This window comes from Squalius cephalus (assembly GCF_949319135.1).
Source record: "Squalius cephalus genome assembly, chromosome: 22".
In the NCBI taxonomy this organism is placed as follows: Eukaryota; Metazoa; Chordata; class Actinopteri; order Cypriniformes; family Leuciscidae; genus Squalius; species Squalius cephalus.
In genome coordinates, this window is record NC_137143.1 from 7982385 (window position 1) to 8004215 (window position 21831).

At 43.9% G+C, this 21831-nt stretch overlaps 1 protein-coding gene across 1 annotated transcript in view; it reads left to right on the forward strand.

Annotated features, from left to right (window-relative positions):
* Nucleotides 1-21831, forward strand: part of cUnh19orf25 (chromosome Un C19orf25 homolog) — a 24731-nt gene continuing 2900 nt past the window's right edge. The window contains exon 1 of the mRNA XM_079857775.1: nt 1-326. Coding sequence (XP_079713901.1) covers nt 185-326 — 142 coding nt within the window. The 5' untranslated portion in view covers nt 1-184. The remainder of the gene's footprint in view (nt 327-21831) is intronic.

Here is a 21831-nt window from a genome sequence, read left to right on the forward strand (position 1 = left end):
ATCCTCTGACGTGTCAGCACTGGATGCCATAGTAAACAGTTAACGTGTGAAATATGTGTTTCAGTAATTTACTAATAGGGTTTGTTTCACAGTCACAGTGCACAGTTTCCTCATCTACATGAACACTAATGCTCTATAAAAATCCTTGCTGTTTAAAACTACCGCTGGTGTGTTTCCAATCAGGATGAATTTCGGTTCCAAAGGCAAGAAGCGGATGGTTCTGCCGAGCCGACCCGATCCGCCGACAGTGGAGCAGATCATGGAGGATGCAAACCGAGCCTATCCCAATGATCCAGTGTTCACTGTTTTACACCAATCTGCTGAAGGTAGGCAATCGGACAGACGAGAATATTGAGCACAGTAGCTTTAAACACAGTTGAGTGCTGGTCTATTAAAAGCACAAAGTTTCATACAGCAACACAGTGAAAGTATCTGAACAAGAAGTTCGTTTTCAGACACTTCACATAAGTGTCTTGCTTGCCTTACTTCTTGCTTGCCTTTTGCGCTATTTTATTTTTTAGTCTATCAAGACACGAATCGATCATTTTTTTTTTTTTTTTTATATAAATACATTGAACTACAACACTGTTTGGCCTAAAGGTATCAAGCCAACTGGAAATTACTCAGAATATTATTCTCTGTAATGCACAAGGCTTGTTTTCTTGATTTTTTTTTTTTTTTTTAATAATAATTTATATACAGTACTAAACTAACTAAAGCGATTAAATATTATTCCCTTTAATGCACAAGGCTTGTTTTCCAGATTATTCATCTGTAATTTTTGTATAAGGTTTATTTTTCAGATTATTAATCTGGTATTTTTTATATACAGTACTGAACTCATTTAAATCCATTAAAATACAACACCATTTGGCCTAATCTATCAAATAACCATTAAATTACTCAGAATATTATTCTCTATTATACACTAGGCTTGTTTTCCAGATTATTCATCTGATATTTTTTTATAAAGTTTATTTTTTAGATTAATAGGCTACAAATTTTATATACAGTACTAAACCCATTCAAATCCATTAAACTACAGCACTGTTTGGCCTAAAGGTATCAAACCAACTGTAAATTACTCCGAATATTATTCCCTGTGTTTATTATTCCCAGGTTTGTGTTAGAGAGTACACTTTTGATGCATACAAATATACATTATTCAACCCATTTAAACCAAGTATTTTTAAAATAATTTTCAGAAGAAACAGTATTTTAAAGTTAATTTCTTTTAAAGAAAACAAGCCTTGTGCTTTATAGAGAATAATATTCTTAGTAATTTACAGCTGGTTTTATACCTGTAGGCCAAACAGTGAGTAGTTTAATGGATTTGAATGGGTTTAGTACTGCATAAAAAATACCAGAGTAATAATCCAAAAAATAAACCTTATAAAAAAATTACAGATGAATAATCTGGAAAACAAGCCTTGTGCATTAAAGGGAATAATATGCTAAGTAATTTACAGTTGTTTGATACTTTTAGTCCAAACGGTGTTGTAGTTTAATGGATGTAAATGGCTTTAGTACTGTATATAAAAGATACCAGATTAATAATCCAAAAAATAAACCTTATAAAAAATACAAAATTAATAATCAGAAAAACAAGTCTTGTGTATCATAGAGAATAATATTCTGAGTAATTTACAGTTGGTTTGATACATTTAGGCCAAACGGTGTTGTAGTTTAATGGATTTAAATGAGTTCAGTTCTGTATATAAAATACCATAATTATAATCTGAAAACCAAACCTTATAAAAAAAATACTAGGTTCATAATCTGAGAAACAAGCCTTGTGCATCATAGAGAATAATATTCAGAGTAATTTACACTAGGTTTGATACCTTTAGGCCAAACAGTGGTGTAGTTTAATGGATTTGAATGGGTTTAGAACTGTATATAAAACATACCAGATGAATAATCTGAAAAATAAGCCTTATAAAAAAATACCAGATAAATAATCAGAAAAACATGCCTTGTGCTTTATAGAGAATAATATTTGGAGTAATTTACAATTGGTTTTATACCTTTAGGCCGAACAGTGTTGTAGTTTAAAGGGGTGGTAAAATGCCCTTTTCACAAGATGTAAAATATATCTCTGATGTCCCCAGAGTGTGTGTGTGAAGTTTTAGCACAAAATACCGCACAGATATTTTTATATAGCATGTTAAAGTTGTCACTTTTTGAGGGTTTGCAAAAACGCACCGTTTTGTGCCTGGCCCTTTAAATGCAAATGAGCTGCTGCAGAGGGCGGAGTTTCAAGAGCGTGTGTGTTAGCAGCTGCGATTACCTCACGCAGACACACTAAAATTACAGAAACTGTTCTGCCTTTAATGTTAAAATGGAGTCAGACAAAGATGGAGAGACTAAAGAAGAAGTGACAACATGTAGAATGCAACAGGACGCCTCTGAATGGTTAGTTGATGAATTTATGTTGCTGATGTGGAGTTAACTATCTTCAATTAGCATATTCTGTAATCTATAATCTATACTCATATAGGAACTGTTGTGAGATGCACACAGAGTGACTTTCTATTGCATGTGAAAATATGGATGCTAAACTTTGAGCTGACTTACAAATGTACTCTTATACAACAACGTTTCCTCTTCTCAACATGGACTGGTGTTCCCGGGGGCGGGGTTTATGTAAATTTTAGGGTTAGTGATGTCACTAACCCTGGAGGAATGTTTTGTAGTCCCTTCCAGCCGTTTGTTGTAGTCCTTTTCTTTAAAAGCAAATATCTTCCTTTGCTTTGAACTTTGAGCGTTGTAAGTGCATATTTAGTAATTTTTGCCTCAGATACAGGATTATACATTTGCTTTAACAAGCAGGTTGTTCATTACCATTAAGGTGTTCATTAAGTCCTTTGTGGATCCTCTTGATCTGCTTTCTCCATGTTTCTTTGACAAATCTCAGTGTCTCTCAGTCTCTCGCACGCTGCATGTGAGTTAACCACGCCCACTTATTTACATGTCGCGGTATCACGGAATGAAAAAATCTGTTACGGTTGACATTTTCTACCGCAGCAACGATATATACCGTCATACCGCCCAGCCCTAGTATGTACCAGATCTGATCTTTTGGATCTGGTGCTCGATTTTAGTGTTCTGGTTTTTTTTTTTTTGGTGATTGACTCTGCACCTTCAAATAAAAAATCATCAATTATTCTTTAAAAAGGTTGTTTAAAATAAACAAGAATTTTTAATAAAACATGTTGTGAGCTTATTGCCAACAGGGGTGCTTAAAGGGTACAAAACATACCCATTAAGCACAGCCAGACTTTTTATATTTAATGATGTACTTAAGATGTACATCATTAAATATAAAAAGTCTGGCTGTGCTTAATGGGTACGTTTTGAAATGCTTTTGTCATTTAAAATAAAATGAAAATTTATTGTGTGAAAATTTATTTATTTTAAAATAACTTCTTGTACTGTAACCAATATGCTGTGCACTAAAAATGTCTCAATGTAGATTTTGGTGAGCTTAATAGGTACGTTTACCCTATTTTATAATACATTTTGAAATGTAAATGTATGCAATACTGTAAATCCATTACTACAACACTGTTTGGCCTAAAGGTATCAAACCAACTATAAATTACTCAGAATATTAATGCACAAGGCTTGATATTTCTTTATAAGGCTAGTTATTCAAATTATTAATCTGGTATTTTTTTTATATACAGTACTAAACCCATTCAAATCTATTAAAGGGGTGGTTGAGTATGTTTTCACTTTTCTAACTTTAGTTAGTGTGTAATATTGCTGTTTGAGCATAAACAACATTTGCAAAGTTACAACTAGGGCTGCACGATATGAGGAAAAGCTGCGATGTGCGATAAGATTGTTTAATATTGCGATGACGATATGACTTGCGATAAATATTCAAATGTGAATGTTAGCTATGCTGTTCCCATGTCTTAGTGCTTTAATAGGTTCTTTGCGTGATAGGTCAAACGTTTATTACCTGCCTGGTTCAGATTACATGATTTTAGCGCGATTTTGGCACGATCCGTTTGATGTATGGGTGTTGTGGGGATTCGTAAACGACAACGGACGTTGGGACGCAAGATTCGATCGTTTCATCTCGTATAGTGTGTCATAGTGGGCGACAACCTACGTCCTTCACGACAGAAAGACTAGCATGTTTAATTTTTTAACGGTCCTCCATGACGGGTTGAGTATGTGAGCGAGAGTGAGTGAGCGAGCGCGAGCAACAGTGTGTGTGTGTGTGTGCGAGTGAGTGAGCGAGCGCGAGTGAGTGAATGTTTGCGAGTGAATGTGTGAGTGTGACGGCACGCGATGACTGGTCGGAAAGCAACGTGTATTCTGACATGTTTCTTGTCCACAACACGACAAGATTTTAGGAGTCAAAAACGTGGCCTAATCTGACACCGTGACTATCATAACAGACACAAAAATCTTGTAATCTGAACCAGGCATTATTCATCGTGTCAGGCTGTCTGTTGCGATGTGTTCATCGCGCGAGTTCATATCGCGATGACGATGAAACTTCGATGTATCGTTCAGCCCTAATATGCAGCGCGAGTTATATATTTCTAACTCCAAACAACTGGCCACTGAACCAGCTGATAAAGTCTTGCTTCGATTCAATGCGTGATTACAACTTGTCACTCAAATTAACCGATCGCATTTTACTGATGCAAAAGACGCGTGCGTGCACACGCACTGAGAGGGAGCGCGGTGTGTCGGTGTTCTGTTCACCGAGCTATGGTAAATAATGGCGCAGTTAAGTTAAGATGTGTATAATTTACACTGTGGGCAGTGGGCGGATGCTTCGCATCTGCACGGGAAATGAACGACCCCGCCCTCCACGAGTTTCCTGCTGCCTTGCAGGTCGGCCTTGGCTGGCCAAAGGCTATTGGAGTAAACCCAGATAGAAAATCCGGTACGGAGACCCGTAGGCAGTTGGCTGAGCTCTGCGATGCCTTCTGGCACCTCCTGCAGCTGCGCTGGCACCGGCCGTATCGGCTTGCCTTTCCGCCGGACTCTGCCAGCAACGCCGAGAGGGGGTCCTGGCACTGGGCACTCCAGGACCTTCTTACCACCCGCCCAGGCCTGCACCTGGAGAGGTCACTCCAGCTTCGCTGTCTCAGCGTTGATCCAACGCGGGGAGCAGAAGACACCAGTGATAAGCCCAGGCTCGTTTGGCGTAGAGCCGGGCGCTAGGGGTTGCTCTCGACGGTGGGAGGAGTCCCCTGACTCCATTGGGAAGTTACCGCCCGCCCCAACCCGGGCAGCCCCCGGGCAATAAGGTACTACCCCGCCACAACTTGCTTGCTTCATCGGGTGCGTGAAGCTTAGACAAAATCGACAGGCTTGTTGTAAAATCGAGCACCAGGCAAACACCGAAAGAAAAAGGAACAGAAACCGCCAGCCCTACGGCTGGCTACCTGGAACGTCAGAACAATGTGCCCTGGCCTCTCTGACGACCTCAAGCAAGTTGACGACACCAGGAAAACTGCCATCATCGACCGCGAGCTGGCCAAGCGGAACATTGACATCGCGGCCCTCCAGGAGACACGCCTCGCCTCCAGTGGCAGTCTCAAGGAGAAGGACTACACGTTCTTCTGGCAAGGCCTGGAGTCAGACGAGCGCCGACTCCATGGCGTTGGCTTTGCAGTCCGCAACATCCTCCTATCGTCAGTCGAACCTCCTTCTCAGGGAACTGAGCGCATCCTCTCACTCCGCCTCACTACCTCCTCGGGACCTACACACATCTTTAGTGTCTACGCCCCCACACTCAGCTTCACAGCCGAGGCTAAAGATGCATTCTATGAGGAGCTCGAGGCAAGGATCAGAGAGATCCCAGCGAAGGACAACCTTTTCCTGCTCGGAGACTTCAACGCCCGGGTAGGCACAGCCCACACCTCCTGGCCACGTTGCATCGGTCACTTTGGAGTTGGCAAACTGAACGAGAACGGTCAGCGGCTACTTGAGCTCTGCTCCCTCCATGACCTCGCCATCACCAACACCTTCTACCCCACCAAGCCCCACCACAGAGTGTCCTGGCGACATCCCAGGTCAAAGCACTGGCACCAGCTGGACCTCGTCATCACCAGGAGACCCATGCTGAACCACGTGCTCCGCACGCGCAGCTACCATAGCGCCGACTGCGACACCGACCATTCTCTGGTCGGCAGCATGGTACGTCTCCGACCCAGGCGGACCCACCGCTCCAAGCAGAAGGGCCGGCCTCGCATCGATACAGCCAGAACTTCAAAACCTGAGCTGCGTGAATGCTTCGCTGAGGCCATCGACAAGGCCCTGAAAGACTGCCCGACAGACTGCGCCACAGCTCGCTGGGACTTCATCCGCGACGCCATATACCAAGCCGCTTCAGACACCTTCGGGAGGAGAGCCAGGAAAAACGAGGACTGGTTTGAGGCTGGGATTGAAGAGATGGAGCCTGCCATAGCCGCCAAGGGTGCTGCGCTTCTGGAGTACAAGAGGAATCCCTCCAAGAAGACACTGGCCGCCTACAGAGAAGCCCACAATAACGCCAAGAGGGTCGCCCGCAGGTGCGCCAATGATTACTGGCTGAAGCTTTGCAGCGACATCCAGACCTCTGCGGACTGCGGAAACACCCGCGTCATGTACGAGGGGATGAAGAAAGCATTTGGACCAAGTGTCACCAAGATCGCACTCCTCAAGTCCACCTCCGGCAACATCATCAAGGACCGTGGCGAGCAGATGGAGAGCTGTGGGGAGCTGTACTCCAGGGAGAACGTCGTCACCGACACAGCCATGGAAAACACCACCCTACTACCCACCATGGAAGAACTCGACTCCCCACCCACCATCGAGGAGCTCAGCAAGGCCATTGACTCGCTGTCCTGTGGGAAAGCACCAGGCAGCGACGGAATCCCACCAGAGGTTGTGAAGGCAGCAAAAGAGAGCTCCCTCCTCGGACATCTCCATGAGCTTTTGCTCCAGTGCTGGAAAGAGGGAACAATACCCCAAGACATGCGGGATGCGAAGATCGTCACGCTCTACAAGAACAAGGGCGACCGCAGCGATTGCAACAACTATCGCGGGATCTCTCTCCTCAGCATTGTGGGAAAAGCCTTCGCCAGGGTAGTCCTCAACCGCCTGCAGGCGATTGCTGACCGTGTGTATCCTGAGTCGCAGTGTGGGTTCCGGGCCAAGCGCTCAACCATCGACATGGTGTTCTCCCTTAGGCAGCTGCAGGAAAAGTGCCGCAAACAGCGACGTCCCTTGTTCCTCGCCTTCATCGACCTGACCAAGGCGTTTGACTTAGTCAGTCGGTCTGGCCTCTTCGCCCTCCTCCACAAGATTGGATGCCCCCCCAAGCTTCTGAAGTTGGTCGAGTCGTTCCACGACAACATGTCTGGCACAGTACAGTACGACGGATCAGCATCGGACACCTTCCCAATCAAGAGCGGCGTGAAACAAGGGTGTGTCCTGGCCCCGACACTGTTCGGCATATTCTTCTCCCTGCTCCTGCGCTACGCATTCAGCGAGTCCGAAGATGGCATCTTCCTCCACACACGGAGTGACGGGAACCTCTTTAACATCGCTCGCCTCAGAGCGAAGACCAAGGTGCGCAAGGTCCTCATACGGGAAATGCTCTTTGCCGATGATGCCGCCCTCACTGCTCACACTGAAGCTGCCCTTCAGCGACTCATCACTCGTTTCGCTGAGGCATGCACAGAGTTTGGCCTTACCATCAGCCTCAAGAAGACCATCATCATGGGACAGGATGTCAGCACCACTCCCACAATCACCATTGGCGACCACATCCTGGAGGTGGTGGACAAGTTCACATACCTCGGCTCCACAGTCTCCAGCAACCTATCCTTTGACGCCGAGCTTAACGCAAGGATAGGCAAAGCAGCAACCGCCATGGCCCGCCTAGCGAAGCGTGTGTGGGACAACCCCATGTTGACCCTCAACACAAAGATGAAGGCGTACCAAGCGTGCGTGCTGAGCACCCTTCTGTACGGCAGTGAGGCTTGGACCCTGTTCACGCACCAAGAGCGAAGACTGAACGCCTTCCACATGCGCAACCTCAGACGACTCCTCGGCATCACCTGGCAGGATCGCGTCTCCAACGCAGGCGTTTTGGCCCAGGCAGGCATGTCAAGCATGTTCGCCATCCTCACCCAGAGGCGCCTGCGCTGGCTCGGACACGTATGCAGGATGGACGATGGCCGCATCCCAAAGGATATCCTCTATGGCGAGCTAGCCACAGGAACACGGCCAAACGGACGACCTGCCCTGCGCTACAAGGATGTCTGCAAGAGGGATTTGAAGTCATGCAGCATCAACCCAGCAGATCTTGCGACAGCAACCTCCGACCGCTCTAGTTGGCGTGCAGATGTCAAAACTGGCGTTAAGCAGGCCGAGGAGAAGAGAGAGATCCAGCGTAGGGAAAGGAAGAGCTATGGCCTATGGCCCCTACCAATGACCACACTTGTAGCAAGTGTGGTAGGAACTGCAGCTCCCGCATTGGCTTATTCAGCCACAGCCGGCGATGCAGCTCCACAACTCAGTAAACACTTCTCAACTAAGGTGCAGACTCCATTGTCTCTAGAGACAGAAGGATGCCAACAACAAAAAATGTACACTACTTAGTCAACACTAACAGTAGCTGATGTTCGGTTTTAGACTGCTGTTCTCCAAAGCACTTCTGAATTTGATGAACTTGACACTTCTGGAACTGTCTTGATTAAAGCTTTAGGTGACGGGTTGCCAGATATCACAAAAAGAGCACAACAAGCCCTTTAAAAGCAAACATGGCAAAAATGTACCGGGAAAACATTTAAACATAACTAGTATCTACTACTAATATCCTACCAAAGTAAAAGGAAGAAACTAATTTATTATGAATAGAATAGTTCAATATAAAATATTCAGATATTATAAACTGATTGATGAAGTAAAGCAATATCATGAGATTGAAAAATTATTTAGCAACACTTTATTTGAAGTTGAATTGCACCTTTATGAGTTGTATTTAATATCAATCAGTTGGGAGAAGTTCATCTAAAAGTTGATGAGAGTGTTTTGTTTACTATATTTAGCTATTAAAAATAGTTTACCAAAGAAATAATTTACCAAATAAAAGAAAAAGTAAAATCAAACAAAGTGAAGTTTGTGAATACAAAGTAAGAGCTCATTTCTAAAGTATTTGGGTTTATTTATTATACAAAGCCCTTTTTGTCGATTTTTCGAGAATAACTACAGATATAAATAACTATATTGTGAAATATATCGTTACCGTGAAATAAAATTAGTCATACCGTGAAACAGAATTTTGGTCATACTGCCCACCCCTAGTACATACGCAGTCTACTTGAGTCTAAAGCACTACTTACGCAACTTGTGACGTCAGAAGTAGCGTAGTGCGTCATGGCATAGCATAAATATAAGCAGTATGTCGCATTATTCGCATAAGTTGCGCTTTAGACTTAAGTTGAATCCGTATGTTAGTTTGGCCGGAAGCTAGTTACTTCATGAAGTTTTAAATATGAATATTTTTCTTACACAAACTCATGGTTGTGCTTCAGAAGGCCTTTATTAACCCCCCGGAGCCGTGTGGAGCACTTTTATGATGGATGGATGCACTTTTTTGAGCTTCAAACTGATGGTTGCAATCCACTGCTATTATAAAGCTCGGAATCATCAGGGTGTTTATTAATATAACTCCGATTGTATTTGTCTGAAAGAAGAATGTCATATACACCTAGGATGGTTTGAGGGTGAGTAAATCATGGGCTAATTTTCATTTTAAAGTGAACTACTCCTTTAAAAACCTCTGATTGGCCATTGCGTTCACACGCTCAATATATATTTGTCTGTGATTGGCTACTATGATCAAATGTGTAAAGCTAATTCCAAAAACAGAGCCTTGTGCAATAAAAGGTATTTTTTTCTGAACATTTTACCATTAGTTTGATATCATAATGTCACATAGTTAAATTGTTTAATTGACTTATAGAGTTCCCTTTCGTTCGGGAACTCCTACGTCTCGTCGGAGGAGTTTTCAACGAATTGGGATCACGCTAGGGAGACCAATTGCCTTCGAGTGAATTAAAACGAGCCAATGAACATTGGCATGCAAGATTTGCATTCCGCGGCCCGCCTACCAGTGCGGGTATAAAGGCGGAATCAAGCGCATACACAAACGCTTTCTGCTTCGGAGCTGACCGGTTGTGTCCTCTGAGTGAATGAGCGTTTGGATTGTGTTTTTCCGTGCGAGCTCAACGAGTCTGCTGTTTCAAGACCTCTCTGTGTTGGTGTTATGGCGCGGCAGTGATCTTCGCGATCTCCCGGATATCAACTGTCACTTCTCGCTAGGGGTGGGCGATATAGCCTCAAAATTATATCACGATATTTCAAGAATATTTGCGATAATGATATTTATGACGATATAAAAAAAAAATTAGACAATTTTTTTTATTACATTTATCTCACCTAAATGTTTGCTCACTCATTGTGTTTTTACAATTGGGTAATTTTGTATTTCAGAGTTTACACAACACAAGGAAGCTTGATTTCAATCTTTGAATTAAATTGAAAAAAGTAGCAAAACATATATACAAAATAATAAAGATACAAATAAAGAGAAATGTTTTTGGGTAGGTCTAACACTATTCAGAAATACTACAGAAACTGAATAAGGTAATCAAATGTAAAATAACACTAGTCCTGACTAAATTAAATTAAAGGGGTGATGAACTGAGAAATCAAATTTTCCTTGAGCTTTTGACATATAAGAGATCATCATAATATAATAATATCCTGTAAGTTTCAGAACTGAAAACTACCTTGTTAGTCCAATAAAAGCTTTTATAGACATCAGGCTCAGCAAACGACTCGTTTTTCAAAGTGGGGAACTATGACGTCAAAGAGGATAAAACACCGCCTCCACAAAAGAAGATCAACGCCTACTTCAACACGGCCTGTTTAGCCCCGCCCACCGATTCGCCCAGACATGCTAAATAACATAGGACGACATGATAATTGCTAAACCGGATCGAGCTACTTCCAAGCAATAAACATGCTGTTTACTAAATATTGTGCGTGCCTGTTTGTGGAAGAAGACAGTCTGCATAAGCTTCCTTCGGATTCCAGCATGGTTAAACTTTATTAAATCAGTCAATCACAATTTCCCGACACGGATCTGCCAGCAACATGTACAGTAAGTAACCATGTGTATTCTAATGTCTGATCTGCGATCAGTGATTTCTGATGTGTAATTATTCAAGTTCAGATATCTTTCTCTTAAAATCGTTCAATACTGTTTATGCATCAGTGACTAAACGATCAACTTCACATAATTTCTCGTAGTATTATGAAAATAATCTTTTTTAAACTGTAATTAAATTATATACAGAAAGCGATCAAAGAACGATCCCTTTCCAATCGCCCAAGCTGTGACAAGCCAAACAGCACAGCGCGAGCCGCGAGAGCTTATCTGGACACTTACCAAACTCGTGATGAAATAATGACACTGTTACACTACACAACGAAGCTCTTACTTTGTATTCACATCGTGTTTGCATTGTGATTTGGTGTAAGCATTTGTGAGAGTGCAAAAATTGCGTTGCAATGATAAGATCTTTATTCACGCGATCAACAGACTGTCTGTCATCTGCTCAGTCAGTAGTGCTCATCATGCTGCAACCTTTCATGTGATGGTATAGATTTAAATATAATGCTTTAAACGATACTTTTCACGATTTGTTAATCTCGATAGCTTTAATAGTAAAAACGTAGTAAAAGTTTTCGAGAGAGTTCATGTAATACTAGCTATTACATATGCAAGCATGTCAGCCAATCACAGCAGTGGGCATTTGCACTGCAGTCTCACAGCAGACACGCCCCTTAAAACGGAGCGTTCAAATCTAAGGCTGAAATCAGGCTTGGAAAAATGGCTTTTATTTATAAATTATGACAATTTTTGATGTAAAAATCATACTAACATTATAAGGGCACCCCAGGCAACATTATAAAATAATAAAACGATCCAGTTCATGACCCCTTTAAAGGCTATTAATTCTGATTCCTTACAATGAAAGCTATCTTTTGTTGTTTTGACGACAACATTAATGACAGACACATATGGCTGCTGTCACTTTAAGAGCTAGTGCCCGGATCCATTACTGTTATACTGTCTGTCACACTGTCACGCATGTTTTATGGTTATTTCAGACATAACCGACTGTTTACGAATATACTAACCATGACCGGAATTTTTACACAATTTTGCGTGTTTTTCCCCCGTTAAAGCAATATAATCCGCGAAATAGAACTTTTGTTACTCGCGAGCTGTTTGTGAGGCGGCTTTACTGTATGCACGCAGAGTAAACATCTCTCAGAGAGCGCGCGAGAGTACTGAATAGTTTAAAATCGCAAATGTTTAAACTGATAAGACTTAAAAAGAAGTGAAAATGATAAACTTTAGTTACGATGCAAGTGACAAAAGACAATTCCGTCATGTCCTGTCTGCTAAACACAAGAGTGTGGTATCGACGCTTGACTTGTGCAACCCATTTTGAAAGCGAGAGAGAGAAGACGCGGCACCGCTGAAAACTCACGCGGTTGGTAAAATCAATATTTGCGGGGGAATTTCCCGCATTATAAGTGGTAGACCTGCGGGAATTATTAAAATACTATTGAAGTAGCTCCTTTTTAGGTACTAAATCGTCATTGGAGGCTGACTTGCTGCTCTCGCGCTCAGACAGGTGTTGTTATTGTGCGTGCTAAGGAACGTAATGCGCCATACGTCATTGCGTCGCTATATCAGTGATATCGCGATATGACACTTTTTTATCATGTAAAAATTTATATCGGTATTATCGTGGACGGTATGATATGGCACACCCCTACTTCACACGATCTGCTTCTTTCAAAGATCTGTTGTCACAGCTGGTATCTGGTTGAGTGCACACAGTGGGCTTGCAGTTTTCCCGCTGTGTTGCTGCGTTGATTACTGCGTGCTTCAGCGTTTTCTAAAAGCAGGGCTCGCAAAATTTCTAAAACGCTGGTAGCCCTTCGGGCAGGCACTCTTCAGATTTTGGTAGCCCGAAATGAATTTTACTAGCCCATATAAAAAGACTACAATTTTTAATGTAGAATATTGGTTATGAGTCAAAACAATGAATCAAAAACTTTTTCAAAACACAAATATCAACAAATATGCATCTGGTAATAACTGAACTGAAATTTGTGTGACCAGTATGGAACATGAATCAGTCTGTGTCGGTGGCTCAGCCCTCAATGAGGGTATGATAAAATAAAATAAAAGTAACTCTTTAGTTTAGGGTCTAATGCTCACTATTAACTAGTTTCATTAACATGCAGATGGCAGGGTTTTTTCATCACTGAGGTCCTGAATGTGAGATATGCTAGTTAGGGGGGTTCGGGGGCACCCCTGAGAAAATTGATTCCTCTGATCTACATATGTGCATTTTAAGATGTTTTGAAGGGCAAAACAATTGGATAACAATAGCTTTAAAACCATGTAAGTGGGCAGCTGATTATTTTTCTCTCCTCCTTATTTTTCGCATCACACTCCTATTCTCTTTGTTTTTCTCTTGCTCTGTCTCTTCCCCTCCTAAAGCTGAGCTTTGACTGATATAGGCTTTTCATTTTTGTCTGTCAGTGAAGAAAGTAAACAAAGGGTCAACTGATAGGTTGATTTATGAATCATTTTCTCAGACACGTTAATTTACTGAAAGCTACTAGGAAAGCTAGGTAGCCTAACTAAGTTTATTGAATTCATTCACAATATGTACACATTCATTATTGATCTTATTCCTAATACAGGGCCGTAGACAGGGCTTTATAATCAAAGAGGTCCTACATTTAAAGTTATTAGGGGGTTCAAATTTTTTATTTCTCTGATATGTCCATTTCAAGATGTTTGAAGGCCCAAAAAGGATAAGAAATAGCTTTAAAACCATGTCAGCGGGCAGTAGATGATATCCTGCTCTCACTTCTTATCCATCACTCTCTCTTTTTCTCTCAGTCTCCTCATCTTGCCATCTCTTCTCCCTACCTAAAGCTGAACTTTTTTAATTTACTGAAGGATACAAATTGTATATTAATTCTCAACATGTACACATTCATTATTAATCTTGTGCCTATGATGAAAACGGCTTTGTTAATGCTAATGTCCCCTCACAATGACAGTAAACTAATTATTAGTCACATTACAGGCCTATTTTCAGTTCAAAATGGCGAAATTAGACAAAAGTATATTCATTTGCCTGATTATTTTTGTCATTCGTTTCACATTTATGACCTAAAAAAGCTGTTAAATATGAAATGTTTAGTTTAGCTACTTACATCTTATCTCGCACTTGACCGTAAACTGAAGCGAGTCGCTCTGCTCAAATTCGCGCTCAGCAGCTTCTTGTGAACATAAAGCCCGCCTACTTTGATTTGATTGGTCATCTCAAATATTCTGACATTGACGAGCACCACAGACCAATGAGTGACAGACCAATGAGACTCAGATGAACACACACACACACACACACCCTGTCCTCTGTTTCTGACGTGCGCGCCGCTGCGGATTGAAGATGAATAACGCGCTGAATCTGATTATAACAAGACTGAAGCGAACACTATTTCAGATAGCCCGTCGGGCAGGCCGGTTATGCATTTTGGTAGCCCGACTGGAAAACACAACGCCCCGGGACGTCGGGCAGGCGATTTTGCGAGCGCTGAAAAGCGTTTCTAAAAGAGCAACACGAGTGAAAATCGTGTCCTTTTCAGGATGACGTTTCACCCGTGTGTTTCTGGATGCGGTCGTTTCTTGTCCTCATTTGACGGCCACGATCACTGTTTCACATGCCTGGGAGAACTAATAAGCGTGTTGAGACTGCTTTCGTGGGTGGTTCATGTTCTCTTATGAGAGCATGACCACGTTGGCACGTTGCTCGTCTCTCCTTTCTCGTAAAGGCTTGAGCCACTCAGCGTGCCATGTGCCATCGAGCTGCCGGCTGACAGCGCGGGTTGTCACGGCAACCCAGCGCACGCCGTTCGGCGCTCTAGATGCGCGGTCGAGACTCGTGTGCCTCAACGAGGTGAAGTCCCTTTGCTTATTCCCCGATCTAGTTTTCTCTTCTGGTGTCCCAGAAAAGGGCTACTTTGGCTAATAGCATTGGTGATCTGAGGATTACAGTGAGTGTACCACTCACTCCTCTAGCGCATCGCAAACATGCTGAGACTGCGTTCGTGGGTTCCTGCGCTCATGAGAGCGTGACCACATCGGCACGTTTTTTCATCATGCCTTTTTCATGAAGGCTTGAGCGCTCAGCGTGCCGTGTGTCAGCGATGGCCACGTTCACTGTCTTGCATGCCCGGCAGCTTCGGATGGCATTTTCGTCCTTCTCATGAGGGACCAAGCATTTCATTCGGGGCTCCGGGGGAGGATCAGATGTCGATCGCTACATCGGAGAGAGGGCTGTTATACTCTGGGCCCGGTTTCACAAAGATAGACTTTGACTATGGCTTAGATATAGTAGATAGTCAGACTTCAGATAGACATCTAAATCAGGCCGTTGCACAAAGCACTTAAGACTCTGACTATCTTAAGTAGGACTACACTGCAATGCATTCTGGGTAAAATAAGACACTTTTCAAAACAAAAAACATGGCGGATCGAGTAAGCGCATTCAACCGCTCAGTGCAGTTTACCCCAGCGGAAAATATGTGTTTGTTGGAGGAGTATAAATGACGCAGTATGTTTTATTGTTTCCACTGTTCGATCGCGCCCGTGCCTCTCTCTCTCTCTCTGACACACACACACACACACATTCTAGCATTGCAATCTTGACATCGCAGCCTGTTATTATGCAGCGTTCACACCAAACGCGAATAGAGCGTCAATTTCGCTTCTATCGCGTCTAGTTCGCCACTTGAACATTTTAAATCCATTCACTTGTCCAAGGCGAATAGGACGCGCGTATAAAGCGAGCGTTTGAAGCGAAATAGACGGGCATTCAGAGCTATGACTCCACTATGACTCTACTACCCCCTGTTTGAGCAGTCACGGTGTATTGCATTTCACACATCGCCCGTGACGCTTGCGTATGAAAGGGAGCGGGTCGATTGTTGCTCGCGTTGACTATGTAACAGCCCTAACAGTTACAAGGACATTTTACTTGAGAATGTAGTAACAAGAAGAAATGTTTAAATTATGAGCCATTTTCCCTTTTCTTTTGGCAGTTTGTAATGTAACTGATTGTTACTGCTGGTTGCCAAGGTAACATAGAGTCTTAGACCTAAGTTAGCCTGGGGGTAAGTTGTCTAATTTTTTTGGTCTAAATTAAGTCAGTCTTTATTTTTGTGAAACAGTCTAACTTGCATTAGATTAGTCTTTGAGCAAATTTTAGACTTGTCTAACACTATAGACCGGTCTAAAATAGCTTTGTGAAACCGGCCCCTGGAAATGAAGTTGATGCTGAGTTCCCACTATAATGGTGTGTGTACTCATGCTGATTCAGATTCAGACTTGACAGCCACACTTTCCCGGGCTACTCTGGGGGCGCTGTGCCTGCCCGGATGTGTGCGAAATGGCAGCCAAACATGCCAAAATCTGCAGAAAAGTTTTTCCTCTCTCACTACCCTTGGGTGGAGAATCTTGTTTCTGTTCCGCCGCTGGTGAACCAGTCAACGGTACCCAAAATTTCAATATAAGAGCAGTTCCACCTCCTCTGGGTCACACACGGTCGAGACTGGCAGTCAAGGGCGACGCTCAATTGCCTCGCTACTCCCAGTCTCCCCCGTCCAAGAGGGCCAGAATGACAGTGCGCACCGCCACGTTGCCTCGCCGCTCTCATTCCTCCTCGTCCCAGCGCTCAGATGGCAGTGACGCTAATATGGCCTCATCACTCTCGTCTCTTGCTGGGTCACACACGGTCGAGACTGGCAGTCAAGGGCGACGCTCAATTGCCTCGCTACTCCCAGTCTCCCCCGTCCAAGAGGGCCAGAATGACAGTGCGCACCGCCACGTTGCCTCGCCGCTCTCATTCCTCCTCGTCCCAGCGCTCAGATGGCAGTGACGCTAATATGGCCTCATCACTCTCGTCTCTTGCTGGGTAAGAAAACTGTCGAGACTGGCAGTCAAGGACGACGCTCAATTGCCTCGCCACTCCCAGTCTCTCCCGTCCAAGAGGGTCAGAATGACAGTGTGCGCCGCCACGTTGCCTCGCTGCTCTCATTCCCCTCGCCCCAGCGCTCAGATGGCAGTGACGCCGCTACGGCCTCGTCACTCTCATCTCCCGCTGGGCAAGGAGGTGTGGAAACCAGGACTTAAAGCCCCCGGGCCTCGCTCCTCATTTCCCCTCCTTCCTTCGCCTCGGGGCAGCCCGCAGCCGAACGCCTCTGGGCCTTCCCTGCCATCTGCCCCCCTGTGGAAGCAGGTAGGTGTTGCTCCGCACACCCAGACCCCGCTCTCGGCCGCAGCAATGCCTCCGAAGCCGGGTCCCTGCCTTCCACCCTGCTGCCCCTCCGCGGGTACGCCGGTGGTCCGTGTGGGCTCGTTGGTACGGTCTCTCGAAGCCTGTCTAGCGCTTCTGAGACCGTCCCGCTGTCTCACCCGTACCATCCGGCTCGGCTATGCAATTCAGTTTGGCCGCCGGCCTCCCAAGTACAGGGGCATCCGCTTCACCCAAGTGCGGAGCGTCGATGCCCCTGTCTTGAGGAAAGAGATCGACGTCCTGCTGGCGAAGGATGCGATCGAGCCGATCCCTCCAGCCGAGATGAGGTCTGGGTTCTACAGCCCTTACTTCATTGTAAGGAGCGCAGAGCGGCACATTCTGGGTGAACATCACCCCGCACTGTCACCAAACCTTCAGCCCTTGGTCAGACCCTGCTTTTCTATGGGCCAGAGTGCCCTTAGTACAGGTGTCCAGGCATGCTGTGGTTTTCACAGATGCTTCTGCCAACAACGGGCATGCAGTTTTGGGTCTCTGGGCGGGGCAAGCAGTACGCTTAGCCTTGTGCCGCTTCAGAGGCTTACTTCGTCACAGGCATGTACTGGTCCGTACGTACAGCACTGCGACCGTTGCGTACATCAACCGCCAAGGTGGTCTATGCTCCCGTCGTATGTCGCGACTTGCCCGCCATCTCCTCCTTTGGAGTCAGAAGCATCTGAGGTCGCTTCGAGCCATTCACGTCCCTGGTGCGCTCAACCATGCAGCTGACGAGCTCTCACGGCAGCCGCCTCTTCCGGGAGAATGGCGACTCCATCCCCAGGCGGTCCAGCTGATATGGGAAATCTTCGGAGCCGCTCAGATAGATCTGTTTGCCTCTCCGGACACGACCAATTGCCAATTGTTCTGTTCCCTGACCGAAGGAACTCTCGGCACGGATGCACTGGCGCACAGCTGGCCCCAGGGCCTTCGCAAATATGCGTTTCCCCCAGTGAGCCTTCTCGCACAGACTTTGTGCAAGATCAGGGAGGACGAGGAGCAGGTCCTGCTTGTTGCGCCGTATTGGCCCAACCGGAATTGGTTTGCAGAGCTCATGCTCCTCACAACAGCCCCTCCTTGGCCGATTCCTCTGAGGAAAGACCTCTCTCAGAGACGGGGCACCCTATGGCACCCGCGTCCAGACCTCTGGAAACTCCATGTCTGGTCCCTGGATGGGACGCGGAGGTTCTAGGTGGCCTACCACAGGCTGTGGTAAACCTCTTAATGACATTTTTTTCTAAATGTCTATTTAGCATCTGACAGGAAACGTCTAAGAGACAGTTTGCAACTGCGGTAAAGGTAGTTTAACGTTGACATTTGGTTTTATACCCATTAAACTCTCTGCGCATTTCATGTTTTCTGCCCAAACCAACTCAGATATGCATAAACAAATGTCCTTTTCATTGCACAAATCTTAATTTCACTAAATAAAATATATATTAATTATCGTCTCGGTTACATATGGTAGCCCTCGTTCCCTGAGTAGGGAACGGAGACGTCTCGTCGGAGGAGTTTTCAATGAATTGGGATCACGCTAGGGAGACCAATTGCCTTCGAGTGAATTAAAATGAGCCAATGAACATTGGCATGCAAGATTTGCATTCCGCGGCCCGCCTACCAGTGCGGGTATAAAGGCGGAAGCAAGCGCATACACAAACGCTTTTCGCTGAGGAGCCGAACGGTGTCCAGTCCTCCGCGAAGGTACAGCAGCATGGCGACGGGACGAGACGTCGGAGGAGTTTCCAACGAATTGGAATCCCTAATAAAACGCCATGGTGCTGGCCCCTTCCAGCGCCCTGCCTAAGCTTCAGCCAGCAGTTTCTTGAAACTTATCCTAGTAGAGTGTGCCCTCATCATCGACCGAAAATGCCTGCAGGTCCCCTACCCTCTTGATGGACGCCAAAGCGAGCAGGAGAGCTGTCTTCATTGACAAGATATTTAAATCAACTGCATGCAAGGGCTCAAATGGAGGATTCTGGAGTGCTCTGAGCACTAAAGTCAGATCCCAAGAGGGTACGGAACCTGATGACCAGGTCGTGCTTTCCCAAAGACTTACATTCTACTGCATCGTGATGTGTGGCTATCGCGGCAACATACACTTTGAGGGTGGAGGGAGACAGCCTTCGCTCCAACCCATCTTGCAGGAAGGAAAGCCCAACACTGATCGGGCAAGTTCGGGGGTCTTCCAGCGGGAAGAACACCAACCGACGAATAGGTTCCACTTCAACGCATAGAGGCGCCTTGTAGAGGGGGCTCTAGCGGAAGTGATGGATGAGATGTTTGTACACAACAGATGTTTTCCAGATTAAGTGCTCGTACCTGTGCTATCTGGGAAACCCTAAACCTTAATTTTGGGATGTCATCATAGAAATGCATACATTTTAATATAATTTGTAAAAATGAAGATAGTTCTATGTTAGGGTTAAGTCAGAGGAAAATGTATTTTAATATAGTTCATTAACCCTTAGGCTATATCTTGACACTGGCAACATGCTTTTTTTGTTGTTATTTTTGTTCATCATTTATTCTTAACTCCCCTTCCCCATTATGCATACTGTATATATCGCAAAAAAAAAAAAGATATTACCCCCCACCCCCATTTATTTTATTCAAATGAAAAATAAAAAAAAGTCGAGATTAATCCATAAAAAAAAGATTATTTTAATTAAGGTGCGGTAAATGTCATGTCAATAGTGTAGCGATGCATGAAGCAAAGCTCACACATGTCACTTTCTATACACCAGCTTTCTGTTGGTCAGCACAGTGTGAAAACCCCTTTGCAAAATAGCCCATGCATGGAAAAATCTTTAGGCCTCACTTGAAATTACTGATCGCATGGGTTCCTATTGAAATTACAGCATATATTGCCGTTCAGACAGAGGGCATCATTGACTGACAGCCAAAACCTTGACCTAAAAGGACCTGGTTTGCATCGTTTCAGTCGCACAGGATTAGTTTTTAGGATATAGGCAATGTATGCTAATTGTGATTCATTTGAATAACACAAGAATGAATCCGCATATTAGAATGATACTGAACATTCAACTTTGATCACAGGAATAAATTACATTTTAGAATATAATAAAATAAAGAAGTTAATTTAAATTGTCATAATATTTAACAATATTACTGTTTTTTTGTTTTTGTTTTGTTTTTTTGTATTTAAAAATAAATGCTGCCTTGGTGAGCTGAAGAGACTTCTTTTAAAAACATTAAAAATTTTCCCGATCCAAAACTTTTGACTGGTAGTCAAGTCACATTTATTTATAGCGCTTTTTACAATACAGATTGTTTCAAAGCAGCTTTACAGTGAGTAAAGTTCATATAGCCACTCTGGAGTAAACCTTGATGTCATCGTCCAGCTCAGTTCAGTTCTTGCATAATAGTGTCAATGCAGGCAGATCAATATTATTGTTCACTATTAAATTAAATGTTAAATTTAATGTCCCCAACTAAGCAAGCCAAGCCAATGGCAACAAAGGTGGAAAAAGGCGACAATGGCAAGAAACCAAAACTCCATCAGGTGGCAGAATACAGAAAAAAACCTTGGGAGAACCCAGGCTCAGTCGGGGGCCAGTTCTCCTCTGTAGTGTATCTTGTACTTTAAATAACATTAAAAAAAAAAAATGTCAGAATAATCAGTTCTGCTTTTGTTCATTATCATCAGTAGCGACTGAATGTAATCATTGTCTGAAGCTAAAAATTGGAGTCTGTGCCCATCATACACCACAATTTTTTTCTGTCAAAGCTGTCAACTCAGACTGGCATCTGTAGACTTGCTATGACTTTCAAACACAAACTCACGGCAAATCATATCTATTTTACGTTTTGACATATTATTGGTCAATTAGTACTTATTTGTACAATTTCACTGTTTTTGAACAATCTGCTTTTACCCCACTGATTGGATGTAGGGGTGGAGCTTCATGATTTACTTTTTCGTACGTTTTCTTACGAATCGCATCATCGAAATTCATACAAAATCACCACCGTTTTCTTATGAGATCGGGTTGGACTTGAGGGAGTTGCCGTCGATTTCTCCAGACTGGTGTAGTGTATTCCAGCCATTACTGAACTACAAGTTATCATATCAAGTGATGGTTGGTCTCGAAATGAAACAAGTTTTGTGTTTTGAACTCCACCCTTATTCAAAGATTCGTGCAAGAAAACACTGCACACTAAAATGTTCTGGGGAGCGTATAGAGAACTTCTCGATTTCATTGTCCTTTGAAGATAACCTGAACTAATTTCCTTGTAATAGTATTGCTTGTTCACCTGGTAAGGTTAATGCCATTCATCATCTCAATGGTAATTTAAAGTTATGTCCTTTTGTGTGTTGTTTGTTCACCTGGTA